Below are 23,132 nucleotides of genomic sequence, written 5' to 3'. Positions count from 1 at the left end.
GTTTACCTAAGCACGATGGGGGCGATTCTGTGTGGGATACTACCATGTTCCGGATGGCGAATGAGACCAAGTACTGCACTGCGTGTCGTGCTTGGCACCCTTTGATCATGTTCTCGCAAGGCCAGCGGAGCGTGGCTTCAAGTCCTCCTCCCACGGATCGTTCTCATGACGAACCGGCCCAGCCTGACAGGGAAATTGGCGCGGTCTGCATCATGGCCGAGGGTGGCGTGGCGGTATGCCCACACCAAACTGTCTCTCTGGAGACGATAAGGGGGTGGCACGAGACCGTCGTGCGAGACGAAAGCCTGGCACTGTCTTGGCCTCTACGCTGCGAACTCTGCTTCCAAGACCTGAAGGAGCCTTTCCGTTCCGCCGCGGTGCAGCCCTCGGCGACGTACATCCCGTCCCGTGACACCAACCCAAATCGCGCCGTCATGGGCAGAGCGTACGTGCAGTGGACACTGCCGCTGCAGGTCGACGCCGCGACGGTACTGGGCGGGAACTGGAAAGCACTTGGAGGGAGCGGTTTCACTGATACTGGCACGACACGTCCAAATGCTCATGTAAAGAAACTCGAGACCGCCCTGTCCTGGGCGGCCGAGACGTACAACGAGCTGCTGTGTCCCCACGCCCGCTTCGACGACCCCTATACGCTGCGCGATTTCGTGCGGCATTCGGAACCGGCGATAAAGGACTTTCGAAACGGCGAGACCTGACGCTGCGAGCTGGGGCTGGGCGGATACGAGCAGAGATACTCTGCGTGGCGCGCCGTGGTCGTGGGGGACCTTTGCAATATCTGCTCCGCCCCTGGTTGGCTTCGGGGGGCAGGAAGAACTATGCAACAATACAAGTGGGAGTATCACTGGGCACTGGACGGCGAGCACGGGCTTTCCCTCCAAAGACGGCTGGAGCTGCCGGTCCCCCTGCTGCGCGAAGACCAGTTCGCCCAGCTGGACCCGGCGTACGAGATCTGGCGGCAGATGCTGAGCCCTGCGTCGTACGGGCTCGACACGGACTCGGAGCTGCGGCATCTGACGTGGTGTCCCGACAAGGGGTGCGCGAACGGCGAGGGCTGGGCCACGCATCTGAAGTACCTGGACGTCATCGGGTACCACTTCAGCGGGAGGAACGGGCCGCAGCGAGAGACGGGCTCTTACCCGGTTTGGCGCGGTATCGACAGGGGGATTGATGCGCCGGCGGGGAGGGATGTGGCTTACACTTTTCGAGGGTTGAGGTTTCTTCCTCTCGAGGAGTCACTTAGGAGAACTAGCAACGCTCCGGCGCTTCGCGCCTCCGTTTTGCTTTAGTAATATAATACAATCCGTAGTTTCTATAATAATAGCATTCTCGTTATAGTTCATATGTAATACAGTTAAAATAACTCGCCCTTTATCATTTCCTCGATTCCTAAAGTTTAATAGCTCTACTCCAGGCCCCTCTTAGCGGCTCCCATGGTTACCCCTATTCCCTCGAAGCCTGTTTCTTAGCACTCTCGTGCTCTAACAACAGCTCCCGAAGCCGCGCAAGTGCAACCCAGATGGAATCGACATAAATATTGGCAGACAACTTCTTGAGGCACCACCTGAGTTGAGTTTTCATCCATTCGTCCCTGGAATCGGCCTCTCCCAAAAAACAGGGTCTTCCCCTCGCCTCGGCACCGTCTTGGCTTCAACCACCAGATCGTAAAGCGCCTGCTGAATGCGTCGAATGAGAAGATCCATGTTCGTTAAGATTGGGGGGTTTTGCCTTTCCTTCGAGCATCAAGTCGTAGCCGCAGACCAAGAGATCGTCGCTGCCCGGCGTAAGGGCTTTCATCATGCTGGCACAGTCGTCCCATCCGTGGCAGTGGGTGATCGAGCTCATATGCAGCCCGTCCGCGTCACCTTCCGTGTCCGTCAACGCAAAGACGTAGCGGATCTGGATCTCCCGAAGCCCGTCCTCGTAGGTCTTCCCGCCGACCACCCCCTTGCCTTTGCGACGCGACACAGTCAGTTCGGGCCCGATGGTCAGCTGGAACCGGTCGCTTACGTCGTGTATAATTGTCTTAGCCTCGAGCTTCTCCTCCGACGGGGGCGAGGCGGGACGCGGACCAAAATAGACGTCCGCAGAGAAGCAATGACAGAGTAATTCTCCGTCATATTTACCTGCGACTCAGACGTATTGATGGAAGCACGAATGTACTTGGGTGTGGGTACCTCACGGAGTTCTTAGTTTTTCAAGTAGGCTCATATGGCCTTTGCTCTCCCGTCGTTTCCGCGAAACGTCGTGTGCTCATATAAGCCGAACGATACAGGGGATAGGAGTCGCGGCTTGAAACATGTCTTTCTCTCTTTACATCCTAAACGCTAGGATCTAATCTATGGCAATGTAATACTATTGCACTACTAAAAATAATTTCTTTGTCCCGGGAGTGCTTGCCGCAGGTAATAATAAAAACGACAAACATGGCCCTAACACAATCCATTCTCCGGCCGCCATGAAGGTTTTGCCAGTCCATGCGCGTTTTAAATTTTGAGTTATTTTTAGATTCTGGGGGGTATTGGGGTATAATACCTCCTTTTCGAGTCGATATGTGTTGGGTTTGCTCGGTTTTGAGTCACTTGCTTCTACTGGCCTGCGGTGGTATGAGTCGAAAAGCAAAAGAACAAAAAGGTCAATTGAGCCTTTGACCTACGGCTAATCGAAAAATATCAATACGTTTTTAATGAAGAGCGGCGTAATAGATACTTGGATCACACGTATCCATACAGTACATCGCCCAAGTGTCCACAGCCGCGCCCATGACGCTGTAGTGCCCAACCGCATACCGCCCCCCCTCCAGTAGTCCCATGTGCCTCTGCACCCCCCGCAAGCGCTCGATATCCCGCTGCACCTGCGTCTGCGTCTCGGGGTAGTAGTTCTAGCCAAGTCCCGGAAGATGCACGCGGTTCTCCAGCTGATCCGCAACGGCTCCAGGAACTGCTGCTTCGCGTAGCGCGCTATGCCGGCGTTGGCCGCATCGTAACCACCACCGCGCAGCGGGCGTCCTACCACCGCGACGCTCCGGATCCGGTTCTCGCGCGTCGCGACTACCTCGGACATGAGAAGGAGCTCGTCGCCTAGCTTCGCGTCGGCGGGCACGGCGACGAGTTCGCCGTGGGAGTCGCTGGCGAGACAGAAGGTGCTAGCGCCGCACCTTATCAGCTCGCCGACGAGGCCGCAGAGCCGGAGGAGTTCGGTCCAGTGCTGTTTCGTGGTGTCTTTTAGTTTGTAGCCTCGCATGAGGTAACGTAAGCGATGTTCTTCCGGCTCGTAGTATGTGCTGCGCATCGGTTCATTCAACCGGCATGTAGGCTGGATGCGGTTGATCAGCCAGCTGAGATCGGCGCTCTCGCGCGCTGCACTCTCAGTCCCGAGACTTTCCGGAGGAGAGACCAAAAGATTGCAACTCATGAGGTGAGCTAACCACGCGTCCATGAACTCTAGGTGTATAGAACATGGTGTGCCGGGGTCGTAAATGCCGCTCCAAGGGTTGCTTGTCAAGGTTGCCACGACCTTGCTCACTAGAGACCCGAAACCAAGAGATTCGAACGGCCAGGCCGGTATCAAGCCGCTCAGCCTTTCGATGCGGCTGGGTTCTCTTTGTAAAGGTACCACCAGCACGTCACCCCGCGCATCGAAACCGTCCATGGTTTCCTGACATATGGCCATCCCATCCCCGTTCGTCGTAGGGGCCAACGTTTGCGGAATCAAAACACCCCAATCTGGGACCCAGGAGGGAAGAAAGGACCGGATAGCCGAGCCCTTGCTTACAGCCTGGTAAGGAAACAACTCCTCCAAAAAGATCTCGCTCCGGCCAATCAAGCAGTGCGCGACCGAGACATACAGCGACCGGACGGAAACATTGTAATCCGTCCGGACAATGTCCTCCCATTCTCGGCGGTCATTGGCGATGCCCATAAGGCAGTAGAAGAAGTCCCTCGGGTCGCTGACGTGCGATCCCGTCCTCGCGCGGATCAGCGTGGTCAATTTGTTCTCACCCTTTCCGCCCGCGGCCCGGTCCATTTCGAGCAGCACATTGATTTTCGCTTCGTCCGTCCTCGTCATCCGGTCCGTTATGGTTTCCTCCTGCGCCACCTCCGCGACGTCGGACCAGCGGGCGAGCATTCTGCCGCACTGGATGCGCGGGTCGGCGGAGAGGACGAGTTCTTGGAAGACCCAGCCCCGGGTGAACCAGTCGTACGAACAGAGTTCCTGTACGGCGTGCTGTATCGTGTCCAGCTCACTGCTCTGGTCACCTTCCGACATGCTGCTACTGCTGCTTTCGATACTGGCCAGGGAGTCCCTCGAGAAAATGGGTGATAGCTCCAAGCCTAGGCCGGAGTCTCGGTGGCTCGGGGCAGGTGCACGTGTTGAACCCCAGTGGACAGCGAATTTATTGGAATGGACCATACTCCGTAGTCCTAGCCTTTTCAGATTCTTGGCTGCAATATATTCGAAAAGGCACCGTACGTTTGGCCGCAGGGGGCCGAGGTAGATGATCGTGCTGGCCGCTCGCCGGTAGATGTCCCCCATGATCCGGACTTGGTGGCCCCGCTCGCCGGTATCTTGCTGGTTGATGCACAGCGCATCCGCCCATAGCGACACCGTCCGCGACGCGTGGCGGATGTCCCGCAGGGCCCTGGCGAGGTTGGCGGTGATGCCCACGCTGCACCCGTCGAGGGCGAGGGAGCCGACGGGGGCCGGGTCGCCCCAAGCGTAGGACAAGGCGGTATAGCGGATGGAAATGTCGCTGATCATTTCTTCGAGGTCGGTGACGACCAGACCTCCCACGAGAGGAGCATGGTCGTCTGCCGCCGGGCGAAGCTCCAGCAGCCGGATGCTGTCGGGCCGCGGAAGGGGGAGTAAACATGCAGCCAGGGCTTCGGGCTGGTGTCCATTGTTTAAGTGATTAAGTAAGTGTTCATGGCGCGAATGGGCTACTGCCAAGCGCGCAATGTCGAGAAAAGTGTATTATCAGCAGTAACAAACGGGGCGGATATGAGGGTGTGGGTGAAGGCCGAGGGGAGGGAGCCGATCGATCAATCAATCAAGAGCGGGGAAAGGGGCGGCGCAGCAGGCGGGCGCAGGCAGGGGTGCATGCATGGCCTGTCAGCCAACCAGCCATTGAGAGCCTGCAGAAACGAATCCGTGCCGTGTTGATGACGACGCAGCTTTAGCCTTGCTGAAGCTGACGGCGATGTAGGTATATTTGTAGTCACACCCAGTTGTACGAAACAATATTGTGGTCTCCTCGTGCAGCTATCGGCCGTGGGCGGAACGTAAGGCATATGGTATACAATTGGTTAGTAGCGGCAATTTTTGGGGTCAACTTAGTGGGGAGAATGAAGCCCGTTCCTGCTTATGTCACTTCTGAAGAAGGCTTTCGATGAGTGGGAGTGGCAGGCCAGCCCCCTGGCGATTTCGGGGCCTTTCTGTCACAGGCTGACCGTGCCGGTGCCGAGCCACCACGAGTTTCTCCGCCTGTCCCTATGCTCACCTATTTGCGAACATATGAAACAGGCCACTCTACCAAGAATTATGCCTGCAAATGAGACCTTAGGTTTTGGCGATATTAGTTGCCTACGATGTTTAGTCAAATTTGTGGTATTAAAACACTCTGTGTTGCAGCTTGAGGTTAGATAATGATATCAATATGCCTAGCCTGGCTCGAAAGTCCTTCCGCTTTTCTTAGGACTGTTTGCTTGATATCCAGAAATCCGCAATCTAAAAATCGTAGGTAAGCACCAGTTAACACTATATCGTGTCGCAAGTCCGGTCGTCTTCTGCCGCTGCGTCATACCATCTCCTCGCCTGCCGCCCTCTGGTTCACCTCCGGCATCGACGAGCTGCGTTGGTTTCCCACAAATGGGAGCCTGCTTAAGACGCTCGAGTGGTGCTCCTTGGCCTCGTCCAGCGTATCGGTGTTAGAAGTGTGGATCATGTCCATGATTCTGCTGTCGCTTCGCATCAGCTCCGGCAGGGAGTCATCGTCGTCAAAAGATGTCGAGCCCTGCTTGGCCTCCATGTACGCCAGCAGTCGAAGAGTCAACTCGTTCTGGTAGGTCCCCACGCGCTCTTCGAGGCTCTTGATCTTGTCGGCGTTCCAGACGGACGCGATGGCTTGGCCAATACTCGCCCAAGCGGACCCTTTTTCTTCGGGCTGGACCTTGTTGAGCAGCTCGATGAGCTCTTCGGTGGTCTTGTCGCAATCCACTATCAATTTATCCAAGGCCTTGGTTCTATTAGCCTCTTCACCGACCGTACCTCGGTGCCGGAATTAAGCATGCTTACTTTTTGATGCTCGTGGACAGAGTTCGTGTTCTCGCGAGGAGGTTTTGGTCGTTCTTTGAAGGTGGAGCTGAGTTTCTGCAAGTCGACTGCCGCCTTCTTGAACGCCGCCTGAGACACTGGCGGCTGGCGGCTGTCTTGGTATTGCTTTACCAGGTTGCGCGCAATATCGAAGAACTGCGTGGCCGCGGCTGCGACACCGAGTGCAGTAGCAGGCTCCATTGGTTTCTTCTTGGATGGGATAGGCTCAGATTTAGCGATCTACAGATTCTTGGGGTTGTCGCACTTGAACTTCCGTGATTGGCAGTGGACGTTGGAAACGTCAAAATAGACAGAGCCATCGCCATATATGCGGAGAGAAATCGGTGCAGGGTGACGTCGGTGATTTCCTTGCAGCCTGGATGCATTGTCTCTTGGGCGAGGTGAGTGCGACCTAGGTCGCATAAAATCATCCTGCAGTCTCACGAGGCGTACTGAGTCCTAGGGCAAACCATTGGGCGCCAGGTCCCTGAGCTTGCCTACTACCCTCGATAAAGTGAGTAAAATCCTGAAACCTGCCTGTCCGGACCCCCAGTGGGAGAGAAATAATATGCAGAGCTATGCAACTGCCGCCAACCAGGCTGACCTACAAGCAGCTCTTCGTCATCATGTCGCCCCCGCGTGGCACAGCTATCATATGAGGTCTGTCCTATTTTTTGAAGTCACACAAGCAGGATTGGGCCATGCAAGTTTGGTCCAAAGTAAGCGGGGACTACTACCTCTCCTCCCGGCTTCCAGAAGGTGAGCACGGTCGCCGACAGGTTGCTTCAATTGATAGAACAGGATAGGCCAATACATTATGTAAGTCTAAGGCCCCGACGCGATTGATTCAAGATATCATGCATTCAAGATAGACTCGAATCGCTAGGCAAAATGCTACATTGGCCTTTAGATTGGTGACTGCCGGAAAAGGGGCAACGGACCAGGTTGGCGGTTCCCCACTATCCACTAAGGCATTACTTCCAAGCAACTAATGTTTTACTGCTGCAGAGGCAGCTTAATAGTCCCATTTACGAGCCAATTCTGAGGTCTGCGAATCCTTTACCCCACGAGTTCGGTTAGTGTGATTATCTCTGGCATGGCTCGGGTGGGATAATTAGCTACTGCGTGGCTGCACATGAGGCTGGTGATGGAATAGCTGGTCGGGCGAGGGATCGGGATTAGATTCCTACGTGGGCTGTATCTCGACACCTCTAAAAGTTGGAGGTCTTTTGGTCAGGACCCCTAAATCTCTTGCGAGCCCCCAAAGGAGTGCAGGAGCACGCTCCTGGGGATGCAACCTTCAGTGCGAGCTACCCCTCTTCCCCCTGAACAGCACTTGATTAGGCTCGTAGCATTCAGCAAGACACTACTAACGCTACTTGGGCCCCTAGCCATTTGTCCAGGTGCGAGATTGTAGGCGATAGAAATCTCTAGTCGCAACTGTCTTTATGAAATGCAACCTCGCCCCTTGGAATTACACACGTTGCCAGGAAAGCCAGGCTGCATCAAATAGCATTGCCCTCGATTTCAGCCCTGGATTACTTTATCTTCTGACAGACCCGGATGTCCGTCACCGCACCGAGTCGTCTTGCACTAATCCGCGGATTTACTCACCCCTCAGCGACCCAGTGTGAGGGGTGCCTAATCACCGCATTAATCGTAGAAGTAGCACAGCTCCCTGATGTGGTCGACGCCACTTTGCCAATTGTCGTCGAAGGCCCCGCGTATCCCATGTCAATAACATCGTCGGGCGAAGCGAGCCGGGAAACAGGATCGTTGGCCCAGGTGATGTGTCCATAGACGCCATCATCCATCTGCGTGTTTCTCGTTTCGGGGTCCATTGCTTGCCTGTAAGACGACACCCAACAACGTCAATACATGTTCAACTCTGATAGGAGAACTCACCAGGTAGAAGTTCCAAGACTTACCATAAGGTCCACATCCGATCCATCATGCCGTGATGAACCCAGAAAGATGGATCCCCAGGGCTGATATACAGATCACCGCCGGGATCACCACTGATATACCATTAGCACTCAAAGCCAATCTCTACATCTTTGTGAATCCCTGGTGATTGACACTGCTTACTTGATAACATAGTGACCTCCGCCATGGGGACCAATCTCCGCAGTACCAGGGACACCTTCAGACAAAATGCGATAGTCCGTGATGTTGGGCTTTGTCAGAAGACCTGCCACAGCTCAGGGATTAGCATAACATTGCCACAGTGAATGTACAATCCACCAGTGATGGGCATCGGCCGGCACGTACCGAGGATCGTCGTATAGTTAGCGTAACGTTGGTTGAGCGCAGGCCCCACGTCGCGCTTGAGCCCGCGCGGGTTGTACCCGAGCCCGCCGTCGGGGCCCGGCTCGACGCCCGCGATGCCGCCCACGGGGCCGAGGTTGACGGTCATGTTGGCGAAGGGCCCGGTCTTGACGTAGCCGCCGCCGAGGCCCGGCGGCAGCTGAACCGGGCCGCTGCCGGGCGGCTGGATGATGGTGCCGTTGTGGCCGGGGATGTACTCGCCGTTGCCGCCCAAGCTGTAGGGGTCGCCGTTGAAGATGGGCGAGTCCTGGGGCGCGTCGGCGTACTTGGGCCAGTCCCAGTACTGGTCGCGCGCAGGGAAGTGGGTTGTCAGTTTCAAGGGGTCATACTATTCTAGACGGGGGGAAACCAGGGCGTGACTTACAGGCTGGTAGCCCTTGTACCCACACTCGTCTCGCAACGCCTTCTCGTAGAGGTAGACGAACCAGCGATGCCAGTGCTGGAAGTTGCCCGTGAAATGGATGTTCAGGGTATGTTGGATGTGGGTTAACACGAAGTCGTCGTACTATGTTTTCCAGTTGCTTGATATCAGTATCTTTGTACAATGACAAGACAATACATATACCCATTAGATGTCTGAAATACTGACCCTGCTTCGGGTACCGTCAGACACGCCAGCAGGAGTCCGCGCCGGTAGGGCCTGCAGGCACTTGACGGCGTTCACGTAGTCGAGTCTCTCTGACTCGGAGAGCGAACCGCTAGTAAAGCAAGTTTAGCGTCTGCACTCGAGATGTCATCTTTTGGGGCTTTTGCAATTTCTTACTATTCGCGGCGGTAGACAATGTTATCCGAGGTGCAACCATCGTTGCCCAAAGAGCCGCGGTGCTTCTCCTTGATCGTGTCGATGATGCGGTCGACCTCGACTTTCACATCGCCATTGGATCTAGGCTTGAGCAAGGAGGTGCAGCTGACAGTCTCAGATAACACAGCCGCCAATATGACCACGTTGGTACCTGTAAGGATTCTCATACTTGAGTTTGGAAACAGCACTCATTGGCAACTTTGGCAAGATGTAGTACAGGTCTCTCGTTATGGTCGGGCAAGTATATCGTATTTATATCAGCGATTCAAGTAGTTACCATTTCCGGACGTTCATGATTACGGTAAGAATCGGGCTCACATCTTTGGCACCTCGTGCGTTGGGCATGCTTACGGGTTACACTGCAGACCGTTAGGGGCGATATCTTTCAATTTTCGTGTTGAGAACCGCACACCTCTCGTCAGCTAGCAGCGAGTAAGATGGCCTCACCGCAGCCACAGTGGTGATACAGCGGGGTAAACCTCATGTTTGCTCCTATGCCATTCGCCTGTTTGCACCTGCAATGCATGTGTTGTAAGCATGCATCCATCATATCAGATCTTTCAACTGTGGCCTTCGAGCAAACCCAGAACATTCTAGATTCGGGTGAAGCGGCCGAAAGACCTCGGGATGAACTTGGGTGTGGTGATTGGTGAGGTGAGCGTGGTCTGGCTGACCATGGCCGGGATGGAGATGTTCACTTCTCACCTCGTGATGAGGCCTATCAAGCTCGGCAACATAGATGTCGAACTTGATGAAGTGTTCCAATTTGCTGGGGTTCCCTCTGACTGTCTTTCGTTTCGTCGGAGTCCGCCGCAGTTGCTCTTGCTGCAGGTTTGAACTCATGCACCGCCAACTGTCCTCCTAGGCACCGTCTTCTCGCCCGCGTGTTGCCGTCGGGCAGTATGGCGTCAAAGACAAGGAGGGAAGGCGACGGCGACGGGCCGAGATATGAAGTTGCGTGTCTCGGGATCACACGCCGGGATGGTCTCCGGATGACCTGTGACCTCTTGCTGTCAAAGCGGAAAGAATGGTCAGGAGGCGTGATAAGACAAACCCGGATCCAACAAGCAAACAAGACGTCCGAGATGTAGGAACGATCGACCAATCAGGTAGCGTACCTGTGTTCTATGGCCACCTTCTTGGCCGTGCTGTTGGGTCAGGGAAAACCCACAGTGGCCTCCGGCCCCGATGCAAGGGAGCTGTCACTAACGCGCCGGGCTCGGACGATCACTGAAATGGATTATCTGTCGACCATAAGATCATGGGTCCATGCAGCGGCAGATATTTCAACTTGCAAATGTAACACATGTTTCAATGATTCTGATATTGCGATGACATCCGTCCGGAACACTTCGCGCTCAGACAGGAGCTTTCGTAAACAACAGCACCCTCGATGCCTCAAAAAGCTTCATCACCCCCCTTAAAGGCCGCAGCATACCCGACCAGCACAATCAATCTGCAGGCTCGCCCGCAGCAGCAATAAGGGGGTTAAACAACAGAGTGTTTCAAAACGTGATGTTGTCCAGAACTACCGGTATCATGTTTGTTTATCACCTCCTGCGAAAGAATGTGATGGCCTTTTCGTTGGGTAGCATCGCGTCATTTGCCATGCAGGGAGACCTGCATGGAGAAGAATTCTCCGGGATTCGTGAAACATGCGGCACCTCGACATGTCGAGTCCGGAGTGTCGGTCGGCTCATCTCGTTTCTGTCAAGGTACTCCTTTTTTTTGGCCGATATGCGCTGTCACTTACTTGTGCGCAAATAGTATTCGGTGTGCAGCGCTGGAACTGTATTTGAAGCAGCATTCTGAGAGAAACCAGTCTGTGCCAACAGAGCCATGGGGATCAACGGTCATAGGGCAGAGCGCGGGGAAAATGCACGGGACGATTGACAGTGGAAGCATAGGCAGGGGGTGGGCTGCGGTGTAGCAAACCGTCAGTGTAACAAGGACTGTTCAAGAGACCACCAATCCACCCAGCCTAATGGCCCTCATTGTGATCCGTCAATGAACGAGGTGGTGGAAGAATCTATGACAGCTCCGAATCTTCGGCTACGGACATCATTTGGAACGCCCGTTCGCATTTGAAATAACCGTCTTTCTTTTTCTTGTTCTCTCTTCGCAAAATCCTTCGAATGTGGTAAGGTCAGCCGTTTCCCAGGGACTTGGTCATGTTCCACCGAAACCCCTGCTGAGGAGGAGCCCGGCGGTCAGGGGGGGGCAACCCTTGTCCAAATACTACCCTAATGAAATGAACCCGGGTCGCGCCCTATTTAGTTGGAATTGCAAAAACGTTGCAACAGAACCAACACCAGATCCAACAGATTCTTTAATCCGCTCGTTTTGGCCTCCAATTCGTGGCCTGTACTGCAGTCAAAGTTGCGCAACTTGATGAGTCGGAGGAATGAAGATGCTATCGTGATCACCGCACTGGATAAATGCGTCGCTACGTGCTTATCTAATATCCGACAGTCATCATGCGTTTCATCACAGCTCTCGCTATTTACGTACAGTAGAATGGCAAGCTCCGTTTCGGTAGGCCCGGGGAGGCTGTCGCATTGACTCCCCCAGCTCTCTCGGTAATGCAGCTCAACGCTGCGCCCCTGGCATGCGGGTACACACGCGATTAGTATTGATGCAAATAGCCCAGAAAGGTGAGGCTCGGAAGTCGCTTCCATGTCAGGCACGCGAACTCACCCTCTCCCCCTGACCTCGACCAGAAAAGCCGTCATGGTCGCTGGCGTACTTGTGCAAGGATGAAGGATCAAGTTCTCGAACCCCTGGCTCTCGCCACACGCGATTTCCGCTCCGGCGCCCGCGCGTGGACATGGGGTTGCTTGCGAGCAAAAGGAATAGGGTAGTATTCAGCAATGTAACGCCACTTTATCCTGGACACTTGGTCCATTCAAAAGTAATTGATGGTCTCCCTCCCCCATATTATCCCATCGGAGCGCTATCTTGGTTTCTTTCCCACATTGATCTAAATGCCAGCGGACCGCTCTGTTGGATCCTCCCTGTGCCGCCCTCTGACCCCATAGCGCTCACGACACATATTTACCAAGCCACCCGCGTCGGTTGGGCACCCCGAGTTCCAACATTTTCTCTAAAGCAGAGGTCGTCGATGTCGCCATCTACGCCATGTCGACCATATACGGGGTAGAAACTTTCCTTCCGCCGCCACCGGGCTACGACGTCGACTTCATCCACCCTCAACGGCGCGGCGATGCCGAGATCTACTGGGTCACGGGCGTGGGCAATGTGTTGATCGCTCTCTTTGTCGGGCAGCGCCTGTACACCAAGGTCGCCTTCTCCAAGGGGCTGCATCTAGACGACGGTCTACTCATCTTGGCGTGGGTATGTGATGGACACCCAGGGTCAACGGGGAGACTCGATGTGCTGACTCTCGAAAGATCACGTCCATCATCGTCCAAGGCCTGACAGCATGTGAGTTGTTCGACGATGATCCAAGCTCAGACGGCATGTTGACTTTGAGTTCCAGATAGCTACTCATCAGGGATGGCAGGCGTCCATGCGTGAGTGACCCGAGCCGGAAATGCTCCGTCGACGGACAGCATAGGAGTACCGCGATGTTCCGGTTGGGTTATAACTGACATTTCCTTCGCCGAGTAGATGGGAGATATCATTGGAGCAGTATGAGTCCTCGCAACTTGTAAGTTCGAGTGGGCCCGGGACCAGGACCATGATGACAGAACCGAGACTGACACCCGAACTCATCTGCCAGACGGTTTACATCGCCAACCTGTTCCACCTCTTCTGTGCCGCCGCCGCCAAGCTATCGTTATGCGTCTACTACCTGCGCCTGGCGATGTCCCCATTGCACCGGAGGTTCGTGTCGGCGACCATGAGCATCCTTGTCGGCTACACGCTCATCGTGCTATGCTGCATAGTCTTCTCCTGCTCACCCGTATCCAAGGCGTGGCAGGCCAATTCGGCTGGAACCTGTCTTGACCGCTCCTCTCTCCACATTGCCGCGGCTGTTACGGACACGGCGACCGATTTCATGCTCTTGGCCTTGTTGGTGCCCATGGTCTACGGCCTGCAGATGCCACTCAGACGTCGCTTGACGGCTGTGGGAATCGTCGCCGTAGGGTTGCTGTGAGTAATGGTCCCCGAGGATGGAGTGTGGGAAAATAACGGAGCTAATCTAAGGCTATGGGTGTAGGACAATCATCGCCTCCCTCGTTCGATGTGCACACCTCCCCGAGTTGCTGCACAGCGAAGACCAAACCTGGGTAATGGCCCCGTCGAATCTCTGGGCGTATGTTATCTGTCCCGCGACACAAGTAACGCAGACTCGTGCTAACCGTCTCCAGATCCGTCGAAGTCAACCTCTTCATCATCTGCCCCGCCATGTTGACCCTGTACGAATTCTGCCACGAGGCCAAGCGCCGGTGGACCGGGCAACGGCGCCGGCTGTCACTGGAAAGCTTACCCATGACGACGTCATCAGCGTCGACGATGACGCGGAAGAGCACATACATGACCGATTGTAGTGGGTCGCCGCCCAAGAAGGACGGACACGACCGGAACCAGCGGAAGAAGCCCCACCACTTATTCGGCACGGCCGGCCACCACCACCACCACGACAGCGAGCACGAGCTATCCTCCGCCATCCAGGCAATCAAGGGGAAGAACGGCAGCCAGATCTCGATAGGCCTGTGCGACGAGACCGAGCTGCGGGAGCAGCAGCGCTCGGCGTCGGCGCTGTCGATGAGGAATGGTGGCGGGATTGGGGAAGTGGATAGCGAGAAAGGCATTTTGATGACGACGACGGTAACGGTATTACACGAAAAGGGACCATGATATGGCGGCGGCCATTTGTACGATTGTACGATACGATATCGGGAAATGGGATGGGAGCTCGGAGTTTTGGCCGGAAGCAGGCGGGGCTGTTTTGGGTTGGGAGACTTTGGGTGTACTATATAATTTTCACTAGGGTTGATACCTGGGAGGAGAATGTCCATCGCGAATGATAACACGGGCAGTGGAGTGCGAACAGATGGGAGTGATACTGATATTGAGCTGCCACCCGCAAATCGGGCCGAGACGAATCCAGACGGGAAAAGCCGATGTGTGTGGAAGATGCGGATGTTTGGTCTGGGATTAGACGTTGAACTTTTTTCCGTAGCAGAAACCTGGTGCCAACCGTGACTGCACGTGGCCTCTGCCGTTATTCCCGTCGTGCCCATCCGGTCGTCGTATCTAACGTCTCGGACTTAGCAGTATTAAGCCCGGGGATTGGCCGGCTTTAGGCGGACATACAAAGATCGCCAGATGGTAGATAAAGCGGCCGCCTCGTGTCTCATATCTGTCGTAATTCATCGTCATGAACTGTGTCCCTGCCACAAGATTGTTACTTGCCATCTTAAATCAGAGCTTCCCTCTCAAATCCTAGTGTGAAGACTACACTCAGCCCACCTCGGTCACTTACCCTATTTATCCGTCCCTAACCACGACCGCCATGTCCGCCTTCAACACCACCCACCTCGCCGGCCTCACCCCCGCGAGGCCGTCGCCGACGTCATCTACCGCGCCACCGCCGCCTTCGACCAGGCCGACGCCGCGCTGCTCGACTCGGCCATGACCGAGGACGCCGTCATGACCATCGGCGACCGCGCGCGCTTCGAGGGCCGCGCCGCCATCCGCGCCGACTGCATGGCGCCCGTGTCGCGCCTTGACACGGTGCACATGGCGAGCAACGTCCGCGTGCGTTTCCATTCGGACGCCGACGCCGACGCCGACGCCAACGTGGAATACGACGCCGCCACGATCAAGAAGGCGACGGCGGTGGCGAACTTTCAGGCGCACCACTACCGCGCCGGCGAGGGGATGAAGCCGGGCGCCCAGGGGTATGTCGCGGGAGGCACGTACGTGCTGGAGTGCGTGCGGGATGCGCGCGACGGGGGGGCTGTGGAAGGCGCGGACCTGGGTGGTTAACTTTACTTGGGTTTTGGGGGATGAGTCGGTCCTGAGCTCGGGTGGCACGTCGGAGAAGTGAGAGGGAAAGGCTCGATGGACGGTAATAAATACAATTGCTGGATGCATGCAGATCTTTCTTTGCTTGCACGTAGCAATCATCCCTCTCCATGTTGGCAAGGCATGACAAGTAAAAATGGATATATGCTAGGTTCTAATTGGCTTTTGGAATCTTCAAATACGACGTAAAGGGTGGCTTCTGGCCAACAAAGGAGCTGTTCTCGTTAGTATGATAACAATGCATTGTTACTTGGCTGCGCTCTGGGTGTAAAAGAGACACGTCTGAAACTACAGAGCATCGTTTTTGGAATTCCGCTGTATATTAGGAACACACAAAGTTCCGCAGAAAGTGGTGAAGAACAGAGTTAACTTCATCTGATTGCAAGAACACGCCCCAACACACCAAAATATTACATCAAGTGAGACTTATTTACGTCGCTATGTCTAGATCAAACCTCAAGATGCCGGGTACATACCATCTCTGCTACTCTGCAGAAGTCCACTTCATCTCATCTTCGCTGGATGACTATATTCGCCTGCGAACTGCTCAGGTGTCTAGTGAGCACCCAAGGTCAGCAAGGTAAGGTATGACCCGGACTACCGGTTTCAGCTCGACATAGAGACAGACGTGAGTCTGTCCTCCCCCGATTGCTGCAAGAGCAGTGTCGGCAAAAACGCCGACCAGGGCGTGCTGGAGGCCCAGATCCGCATCGTCTTCGTGCTGACCAACACGGAACCAGAATCCGAGCAGGCCATCACGGGCGGGGTGCGGAGAGGGCTTGTCACCCACAACCACAGCGACGGCCAGTATTCCGACCTGATAGCGACCCTCCTCGCGGGCGGCGACGAGCGCATGCGTATGGCCGCCGGTTTAGTGTTCGAGAGAGACGCTGCTGGTCGCGACTTCTCTGACGAGATGGAACGTCTCAGCCGACGCATTCAGCAGAAGCTCTATGACCTGGTGATTGAGGCGAAGGAGGTGCCGGGCGAAGTGCATACAGAGTTTTTGGGAATGACGGGGGACCAGGTTATGAAAGAGCAGCTGCGAGGGTGCCTACTGGGCCTATATCGCTTTGACGGTGCCCTTTGGGATTCCCTTGCGCGGCTTCGAAAACTCTGCGTGGACGCTGAGAGCGGTGAGGCATAGGTATGGGACCCGGTTTTAGGGGTTGAGAGTGATGTCGCAATCGTTAGGGATTGATAGATTGAGAATCATCCATAGTAAACTATTCTATGAAAGAACACAACAGCTACAATACCGGGTCGCCAAATTGTGCTCACTGACGCTTACTTCTTCGTTATTGGCGCTTCCGGAGATGACCGGTTCGAGGGGTGCTTATGATAGTACCCTGACGTGTTGTTTTACTTGTGTTCATTCTGCTACAGAAATTAAGCGACTTGGTGGTTTCTTGGTAGATGCCCGGAGAGAAAGCTCCTTTGAAAAAGCCAATGAGACTCTAAGAATGTACCGCCTTTCTTTGAAAGCGCGACCCGGGGTAAGTATTTTGTGCTAGATCACTATACATGTAGTGAATAGGTATGTTGTTGCGACTTCAACCAATAGATGAGTGTGGATCGCTCATGAGGTCTAGATGAAGTTATCCCACGAGCCTCTACCATTCTACATCATCGTACAATTCAACAGTTGACGAACTACAATTCAATTGTTGTCAATGACGACAAAGAGATTGTGCCACAATCATGTATGTCCACCCTGTAACTGGATCAAAGAGCAACTAACAGTTGGTAAGTTATGGAGTATCTCCTTTGTCCTCCACGCTGCTTATATAGGAGAGGAGTTGCCAGCAACGTCATCTATTGTGACGTGTAGTTGTATCCCCATCTGAAACGTATCAGATTTGAATTTACCAACTCAGCAAACACCCTCCGGTCCACCTTATTCTATCTCACAATGGCATCAGCAAACAACCAGCAATTCCGCCTCTGCTATTTCGCCGATGCCTACTACGGCTCTCGCCCCGGTTGGCTATCGACCGCGAGACCACCCCCCCACCGTCTTCGAGGTCCCCCACGCGCCCAACTCCCGTTTCGTGCTGACTTTGGAGACCAAGACGAGTTTGCGCAAGGAAGTCGGGGAAGCCCCCACCGGCTACATCAATGTCGCCTTCGTCTTGACCGAGCGGGCGCCCCCGTCTAACACCACAGAAGTGGCGACGGAGGCGACCTACTCGCAGCACCTGACCCACAGCCAGTACCGTGCCAGCTACGCCGACATGCTGACGATAGGCCTCCGCGACGGCGGGCCTGAGGTCAGCGCGCTGGGCGTGCTGTTCGGAGGCGACAAGGACAAGGCGCCCAGCGCGGCCGACGCGGCGGCGGTCGTGATGCAGATCCGGACCAAGCTGTCTGGGCTCATGTACCAGGCCGTCGGGATGGACGGTGAGGTCGTGGGGTCCACGAACGTGGACGTGCTGGAACGGGACTTCAGCGCCTGCCTTATGCCGTTGACGTACGAGATGTACCTCGACGTTCTCGATGGCGCAATTGATCGGCTGCGGGGTATGTGCCAGGAGGGCGAGAACGAGAACAACAAGGATCTAAAGTCTGGGTACACTGCTACGTCTTCGAGGACTCGATTTGGGCGGGGTTAAAAATATGTAAGTAGCGAAACTAGGCCATAGAGAAATAGTGACTTGGTACTTCATGTATGCGATACAGGCCATTGCTTGCTTAGGTTAAGGAGTTTTGTAAAGTGGAAAATGTGCTATTCAGTTTCCGTCATGGATCTGTGCACTGCCTTCGCGCTGTGTTCCCGGCAGTTCTTTTATTGGACGAGATTGATATTAGGTGTAACCGTGAGTCCTAGCCAGAAGCTGCGGTCCGGGCCTCTGATAGAAAGCTAGTACCTTGCCGCCTGCTTGGCATAATTATTACGACGCCGGTGCTGCGCACCATAGCCACAATGCAGCTTGAGGGTCAGCCTACAACATGTTTGCCCCAACCCTCTAAAACTTCCACCCCTCCACTCTTCCCATAGACACCCAACCCACTTTAGCGATCTTCATTGCGGCAAAACGCTGAGCACATGGCAGACCCATACGTCTATGCACCTCTCGACCTATCGAGGGACTCCTTACGTATTCTTCACCTATACAAAGGATGCCCCGGAGCAGAGATCCGCTGCGAGCTTTTTGAGAGTTTACTGAGCGCATCCGAAGGCGTCCCCTACGAAGCCCTCTCGTACACCTGGGGGGCAAGCCAACTGAGAATTCACCACATGTTCTACTTCATGGCCAGCGTGTTCCAGTTACGCAGAACCTCTTCGATGCTCTTTGCTCTCTGCGATTGCGGGAGAAGGACAGGCTGCTCTGGATCGACGCCCTCTGCATCGACCAGGCCAAACCTAGTGAAAGAAACCACCAAGTGCGCCAGATGGGATCTATCTACAATAATGCATACACTGTGCTCGTCTGGCTCGGCCCCAGCTCGGATGCCATTGATGATTTGCTGGTAAGTCCTTTGGCATAGGTCCTCGCTCATGCACCAAGACGGTAGCATACTCATTGATCGCGACCAGAATATGATGCGGGTATGGGGCGAAGAGTCCAAGAAGCTGACGCAGGAACTGCCAATTCTAAAGGCCGCATGGTCAGCAAGACTTGCTCGGTTTGACGACGCCAGTCGTGCCATCTACAAAAGTCGTATGTCCACGTTCGCTGGACTCATTGAGAGGTCCTGGTTCAGGAGAGTCTGGATCATTCAAGAGATTGCCAATCCTCAACACGCTCGCATCATGTGCGGTAACGAAAGTGTCCCATCCCGCATATTTTCGACAATGCATCATCTAATGGACTTGAAGACGCCCCTCCACGTACGGGCAGTGATGGAAGTGATGCCGGGCCCCCTCCGGCGACAGTCATCGTGGTGGAACGAAGATCGCAGACTGGCTACACTGCTGCTGAAATTCAATGGGAGCGAGGCCACAGAGGAACATGATCGGATCTATGCGCTTTTGGGTATTGCATCCGACGCGCAGAGTTGGCCCATCGAGTACGGACGCCCCTTTCAAGACGTGGTTCACCAGACCATTTCCATCCTGATCCTGGGAGACGCGGGCCTGAGCCAGTTGCTTACCAAGCCACTCCTATTTGATTCTGTGTTTCTGGGCGTGACCAGTATCAGCGAACTCATCATGCGGGTCTTCGAACTGGCATTGCAAAACTCCGAGGCGGTATTGCTTAGACACTTGGCTCACGCACCAGCCGCCAAGGCGATTTCCGTCTATTCTGTTTTGAACTACACATGGACCGAGCCGTACTTTCGATCGGTGTTCGGATTATACGTTAGGCTTGACTTGCACACCATTTTCACACTCATAGATATCTGCAAAAGCGCCCTGGAACGGCACCACTACTTCGTGTGCGACGAGGTATTTCAGATGGTCGAGTTCAAGCCCACCAGCAGGGAACTTTCCGACCTCTTCGCATCGGTACCCAACTCGGCCAAACAGGATGTTATTAAACAAATGGTCGATAGAACCGCAACAGGAGTATATACAATCATAAAGGCTATTGGGAACCTGGGCCACAGTCACTACCACCTTATACACACACTCTTAGATGAAGGTGTTGGCAGTGACCTCGTTCCCGATGACAAGTCCCTGGCACGCGTGGCAGCGGAGGACCAGAATGATACCATATTATGTATTTTGCTAGACAGGCTCAAAGCCGCCGGCGCAGAAGGTCTGGGCTCGTTCGCCATGAACATGCTATCCTTGATGGGTGTCGGCCGCATCCTTGACGATTTTTCCAGAGACGATATGACCGTTTTGCAAACCGCCATCGGCTGCGGTGTGGACATGAAGGCCAGCGATCCGAAATGGGTCATGGCACTCCTGAGGAAGGCGATTCGCTACAAGGGCCCCGAGACCATCCGGTTCCTCGTCGTGGGCGGCGCGGACCTGAGCTTGCGCGATGCGGATCGCGGCACGCCGCTGCACTTTGCGGAAGAGATCGATCGCGAATCGACGCTAGGCGTATATCGGAGGAACATTGCCGTGTTAATCTTGCTGGGTGCCGACGAGTTGGCGGAGGATTACACGGGCCGAACACCATGGCAGCGGAATGTGTACAATATCCTGAATACAAAGCGAAGAAGCAAGTCGCAGATGGAAGAGCTCCTCTTGGTAGTGTGCGCGGAGGACCGACACCTCTACGCGGGTCTTCTTGAGGGCAGGGAAGAAGGGGACGATACAGGAGGGCATTCTGAGGAGGCACCCAACTCCAAGCGCGCCCGCGAGGATGATGATGGTGTAGTTGGTGTTGGAGAACCCAGGAAATCACGGCGTGGGAGAAGATGAAGCTCGCGTACTCGTCACAATCTGAAAACCGGATCGGAGCTTTCTTGTACGAGAAAAGGGGGTTTCTGATGGAAGAAATGACTCTTCGACTAGCTCTCTCCTAGGAGGTAAACTTGGCAACTGCGAACTCTTCGAATGATTGCTGGATACGGCCACAGAAAGACAGGAAAAGTATATATCAATTCCGTTTAGTCTCTGAAATTAGTCTCACAATGGAAATAATACATGAAGTTTTCACGTCGCAAAGCTATTCCCGAGCGTAGCAAGTACAGCTTTCTTGGGCTTCCTGAGGGCCACATCTCCGGCCGAAATTGCTGCGAGGTTGACGCGACTAGAATGGACCACGTGTATGATGGAGTTAGCTTCCATTCTCCTTTTTGTTATAAATCATTATGTGGATATCACCAGGACCACGATGGAAATAGGATAACTTGCCATACTGGACAAGTGACCCCGAACTCTGCGAGCCACTGGTCAATGCAGGGAGGATGAAACAGGTGACCGCAAGGTAGCTTCCGTACATCAACGCCTTCGGTGAAAGCGTCGGTGCAGATGGTGCAGCTTGTCCCTTGCCCACCTCGTCTTGTATGAGGTCGGCCGAGTATGGTATTGGGCAACGGCACTCGAAGCCGGTCGAGTATACTGTTTCGGTTTCGAGACTGCCACATGGGTCTGATGCCGCCGGCCTCCTCGTCGATCGATTGGCCCTGAGGGATCCTGACTGCTTTTTCGTAGCTCGTCTTTGGCTGCTGATACGGGACGATAGGAAACGAGTTGACAACGGCGCTGTCCAGCCCAGGGGCGTGCTTCCGAGACGACGTGCTCGTCGTCTCCCTTAGTGCGCCCAGTGGACCGAACGCGCCCGAGTTGCGGGCTATCAGAATGATCACGGCGAGGGCAAGGGCCAGGGCAATGCTGAGACCGGCTGCGATGCTTCCTGTATTGACTGTCGTCGTCGGGCCGTGGCCGGGGTCGGAAAACGTCGAGTTTGGCGCGGGGCCCGCCATCTGCTCGTTCGTGCTGGATGTAAAGGTATGGCCAGGCAGGTGATAGGAACGATGAATTGGAATTGCACAATAAATATTTCCGTGAAACTCGAGAGCGTGGTAGTGAAACGGACAAAGCCATTTAAGGAGATCCTCCCTCAGCGCAGTCGCTGGCGTGCGAAACCACTCCAAAACCAGCCTCCCAGGCGTTTCTTCTCCTGTCTTTACATCATACCGGCGCTCAATGTCTCAATAGTCCAGAAATCCAAAAGTCCAGAAAATCGCGCTCGTTATTCCTGCGCCCCATGAGCATCTGGTGACGTTTCATCCGCGGACATGCTCAAGCTCACCGGGCGGTGCGGGGACGACAAATAATTGCAGGCAGACGGGCCAGTGCTGCTTTTTTGTAAGGTGAAAGGCGCCCCGGGGCGAGGAAACCTTCAGGTAAATTTCACGTAATGGAATGCAAATGCGCGGGCGATCAGCTTGAATAAGGTGTAACCAAAGGGAAATATATGAGGCATTTCCTTTTTTTCGGTGGCCAGCATGCATCAGGAGTTGGATTGGGGTCGATTTGGAGCAATTCGCGCTTGGGCCAGCTCATTTGACAGCTGAGGATCTGCCCCTGAAAGCTTGTCGGGTTGCCGAATCGAGGTTAGGAATGAGACTTTGTTGTAGTCAGCATACAATAAAACAAGCCTTTCGTCAGATAACGCAGGCAAAGTCGCTGGCCAACCAGGACGCATTGCAACTGTGGTGTTTCGGGAATTGGCAGCTGGGCATTAAGGTGTTCCAGTTAGCGGCCAAGAAGCGCCGGGAGCTCCCTGTAGTGCCTGGCTGTTAGCGCACGCATCCACTAGCTGCCGCCACAGGAGGTCCATGCCGAGGTCCATGCCGGGCACTTGCAATCTGGTCTAGACAGCCGCCCGTTTCGACTTGAGCATTGGCTTTGGGGGAAGTCGTCAAGGAAAGGCTGGCCGCGATCTTCTTTCGCCTTCTTGCCACCATGGCATCACGGAGGCCTGTAGTTTAGTGAGCGCGGTTGTATTGACATCCAATTGCGAAATAGAGACTATTGCGCCATTAGCAACGAGCAAGGAAAAGCGAAGCGATACGCTACTACTTACTGGCTGTCCGACGAGCAAGTAACGCTGAGCAGGCAGCAGGTCCACCATTTACTGCCGGTCCCGCTGATGTTCTCGCACGCCTTGGAGAACTCGCCGGAGCAGGTGTCGTACTCTCCCCGTAGGTTGCACAGCCCATTGCCCTGGGCCGCGGCGAGCGAGACCATGGCCGAGACGGCGAAGATGGCGTGGAAGGTGAACTGCATGTTGGGCTATTCGAGCCCAGTCGAGGAAAGGGCTGGGAA

The 23,132-nt window shown here is 54.7% G+C and overlaps 9 protein-coding genes across 9 annotated transcripts; 3 read left to right on the top strand and 6 right to left on the bottom strand.

Moving 5' to 3' along the window:
• Positions 1-323: 323 nt before the first annotated feature.
• Positions 324-1,085, bottom strand: PG986_010186 (uncharacterized protein; the record flags this gene model as incomplete). The annotated part of the gene is made up of 1 exon (XM_066846408.1): positions 324-1,085. One exon carries the CDS (start codon positions 1,083-1,085, stop codon positions 324-326), a length of 762 nt encoding a protein of 253 aa, XP_066698806.1.
• Positions 1,086-1,668: 583 nt separating this feature from the next.
• Positions 1,669-6,531, bottom strand: PG986_010185 (uncharacterized protein; the record flags this gene model as incomplete). The annotated part of the gene is made up of 6 exons (XM_066846407.1): positions 1,669-2,010; positions 2,145-2,206; positions 2,808-4,447; positions 4,694-4,908; positions 5,822-6,253; positions 6,313-6,531. The coding sequence occupies 6 exons, from the start codon at positions 6,529-6,531 to the stop codon at positions 1,669-1,671; spliced, it is 2,910 nt and encodes a 969-aa protein (XP_066698805.1).
• Positions 6,532-7,940: 1,409 nt separating this feature from the next.
• Positions 7,941-9,609, bottom strand: PG986_010184 (tyrosinase central domain-containing protein; the record flags this gene model as incomplete). The annotated part of the gene is made up of 7 exons (XM_066846406.1): positions 7,941-8,178; positions 8,259-8,348; positions 8,419-8,530; positions 8,602-8,941; positions 9,023-9,163; positions 9,248-9,356; positions 9,422-9,609. Coding segments are annotated over 7 exons (1,218 nt in total), but the record flags the coding sequence as incomplete, so codon positions are not given.
• Positions 9,610-12,598: 2,989 nt separating this feature from the next.
• Positions 12,599-15,418, top strand: PG986_010183 (Integral membrane protein; the record flags this gene model as incomplete). Its single annotated transcript, XM_066846405.1, has 5 exons — positions 12,599-12,814; positions 13,203-13,576; positions 13,644-13,739; positions 13,795-14,260; positions 14,990-15,418. 5 exons carry the CDS (start codon positions 12,599-12,601, stop codon positions 15,416-15,418), a joined length of 1,581 nt encoding a protein of 526 aa, XP_066698803.1.
• Positions 15,419-15,918: 500 nt separating this feature from the next.
• Positions 15,919-16,604, top strand: PG986_010182 (uncharacterized protein; the record flags this gene model as incomplete). The annotated part of the gene is made up of 2 exons (XM_066846404.1): positions 15,919-16,015; positions 16,084-16,604. The coding sequence occupies 2 exons, from the start codon at positions 15,919-15,921 to the stop codon at positions 16,602-16,604; spliced, it is 618 nt and encodes a 205-aa protein (XP_066698802.1).
• A 636-nt stretch (positions 16,605-17,240) lies between these two features.
• Positions 17,241-18,483, bottom strand: PG986_010181 (uncharacterized protein; the record flags this gene model as incomplete). Its single annotated transcript, XM_066846403.1, has 3 exons — positions 17,241-17,272; positions 17,472-18,015; positions 18,469-18,483. The coding sequence occupies 3 exons, from the start codon at positions 18,481-18,483 to the stop codon at positions 17,241-17,243; spliced, it is 591 nt and encodes a 196-aa protein (XP_066698801.1).
• Positions 18,484-19,001: 518 nt separating this feature from the next.
• Positions 19,002-20,777, top strand: PG986_010180 (uncharacterized protein; the record flags this gene model as incomplete). The annotated part of the gene is made up of 1 exon (XM_066846402.1): positions 19,002-20,777. One exon carries the CDS (start codon positions 19,002-19,004, stop codon positions 20,775-20,777), a length of 1,776 nt encoding a protein of 591 aa, XP_066698800.1.
• A 401-nt stretch (positions 20,778-21,178) lies between these two features.
• PG986_010179 (uncharacterized protein) lies at positions 21,179-21,784 on the bottom strand (the record flags this gene model as incomplete). The annotated part of the gene is made up of 1 exon (XM_066846401.1): positions 21,179-21,784. One exon carries the CDS (start codon positions 21,782-21,784, stop codon positions 21,179-21,181), a length of 606 nt encoding a protein of 201 aa, XP_066698799.1.
• An 819-nt stretch (positions 21,785-22,603) lies between these two features.
• PG986_010178 (uncharacterized protein) lies at positions 22,604-23,093 on the bottom strand (the record flags this gene model as incomplete). The annotated part of the gene is made up of 2 exons (XM_066846400.1): positions 22,604-22,785; positions 22,943-23,093. The coding sequence occupies 2 exons, from the start codon at positions 23,091-23,093 to the stop codon at positions 22,604-22,606; spliced, it is 333 nt and encodes a 110-aa protein (XP_066698798.1).
• Between the last annotated feature and the right edge of the window lie 39 nt (positions 23,094-23,132).

Source organism: Apiospora aurea (genome assembly GCF_038362705.1).
Source record: "Apiospora aurea strain CBS 24483 chromosome Unknown utg000006l_segment0_segment0, whole genome shotgun sequence".
Taxonomy (NCBI): Eukaryota; Fungi; Ascomycota; class Sordariomycetes; order Amphisphaeriales; family Apiosporaceae; genus Apiospora; species Apiospora aurea.
The sequence above is the reverse complement of the archived record's forward strand: the minus strand, read 5'-3'. Positions and strand labels throughout refer to the sequence as shown.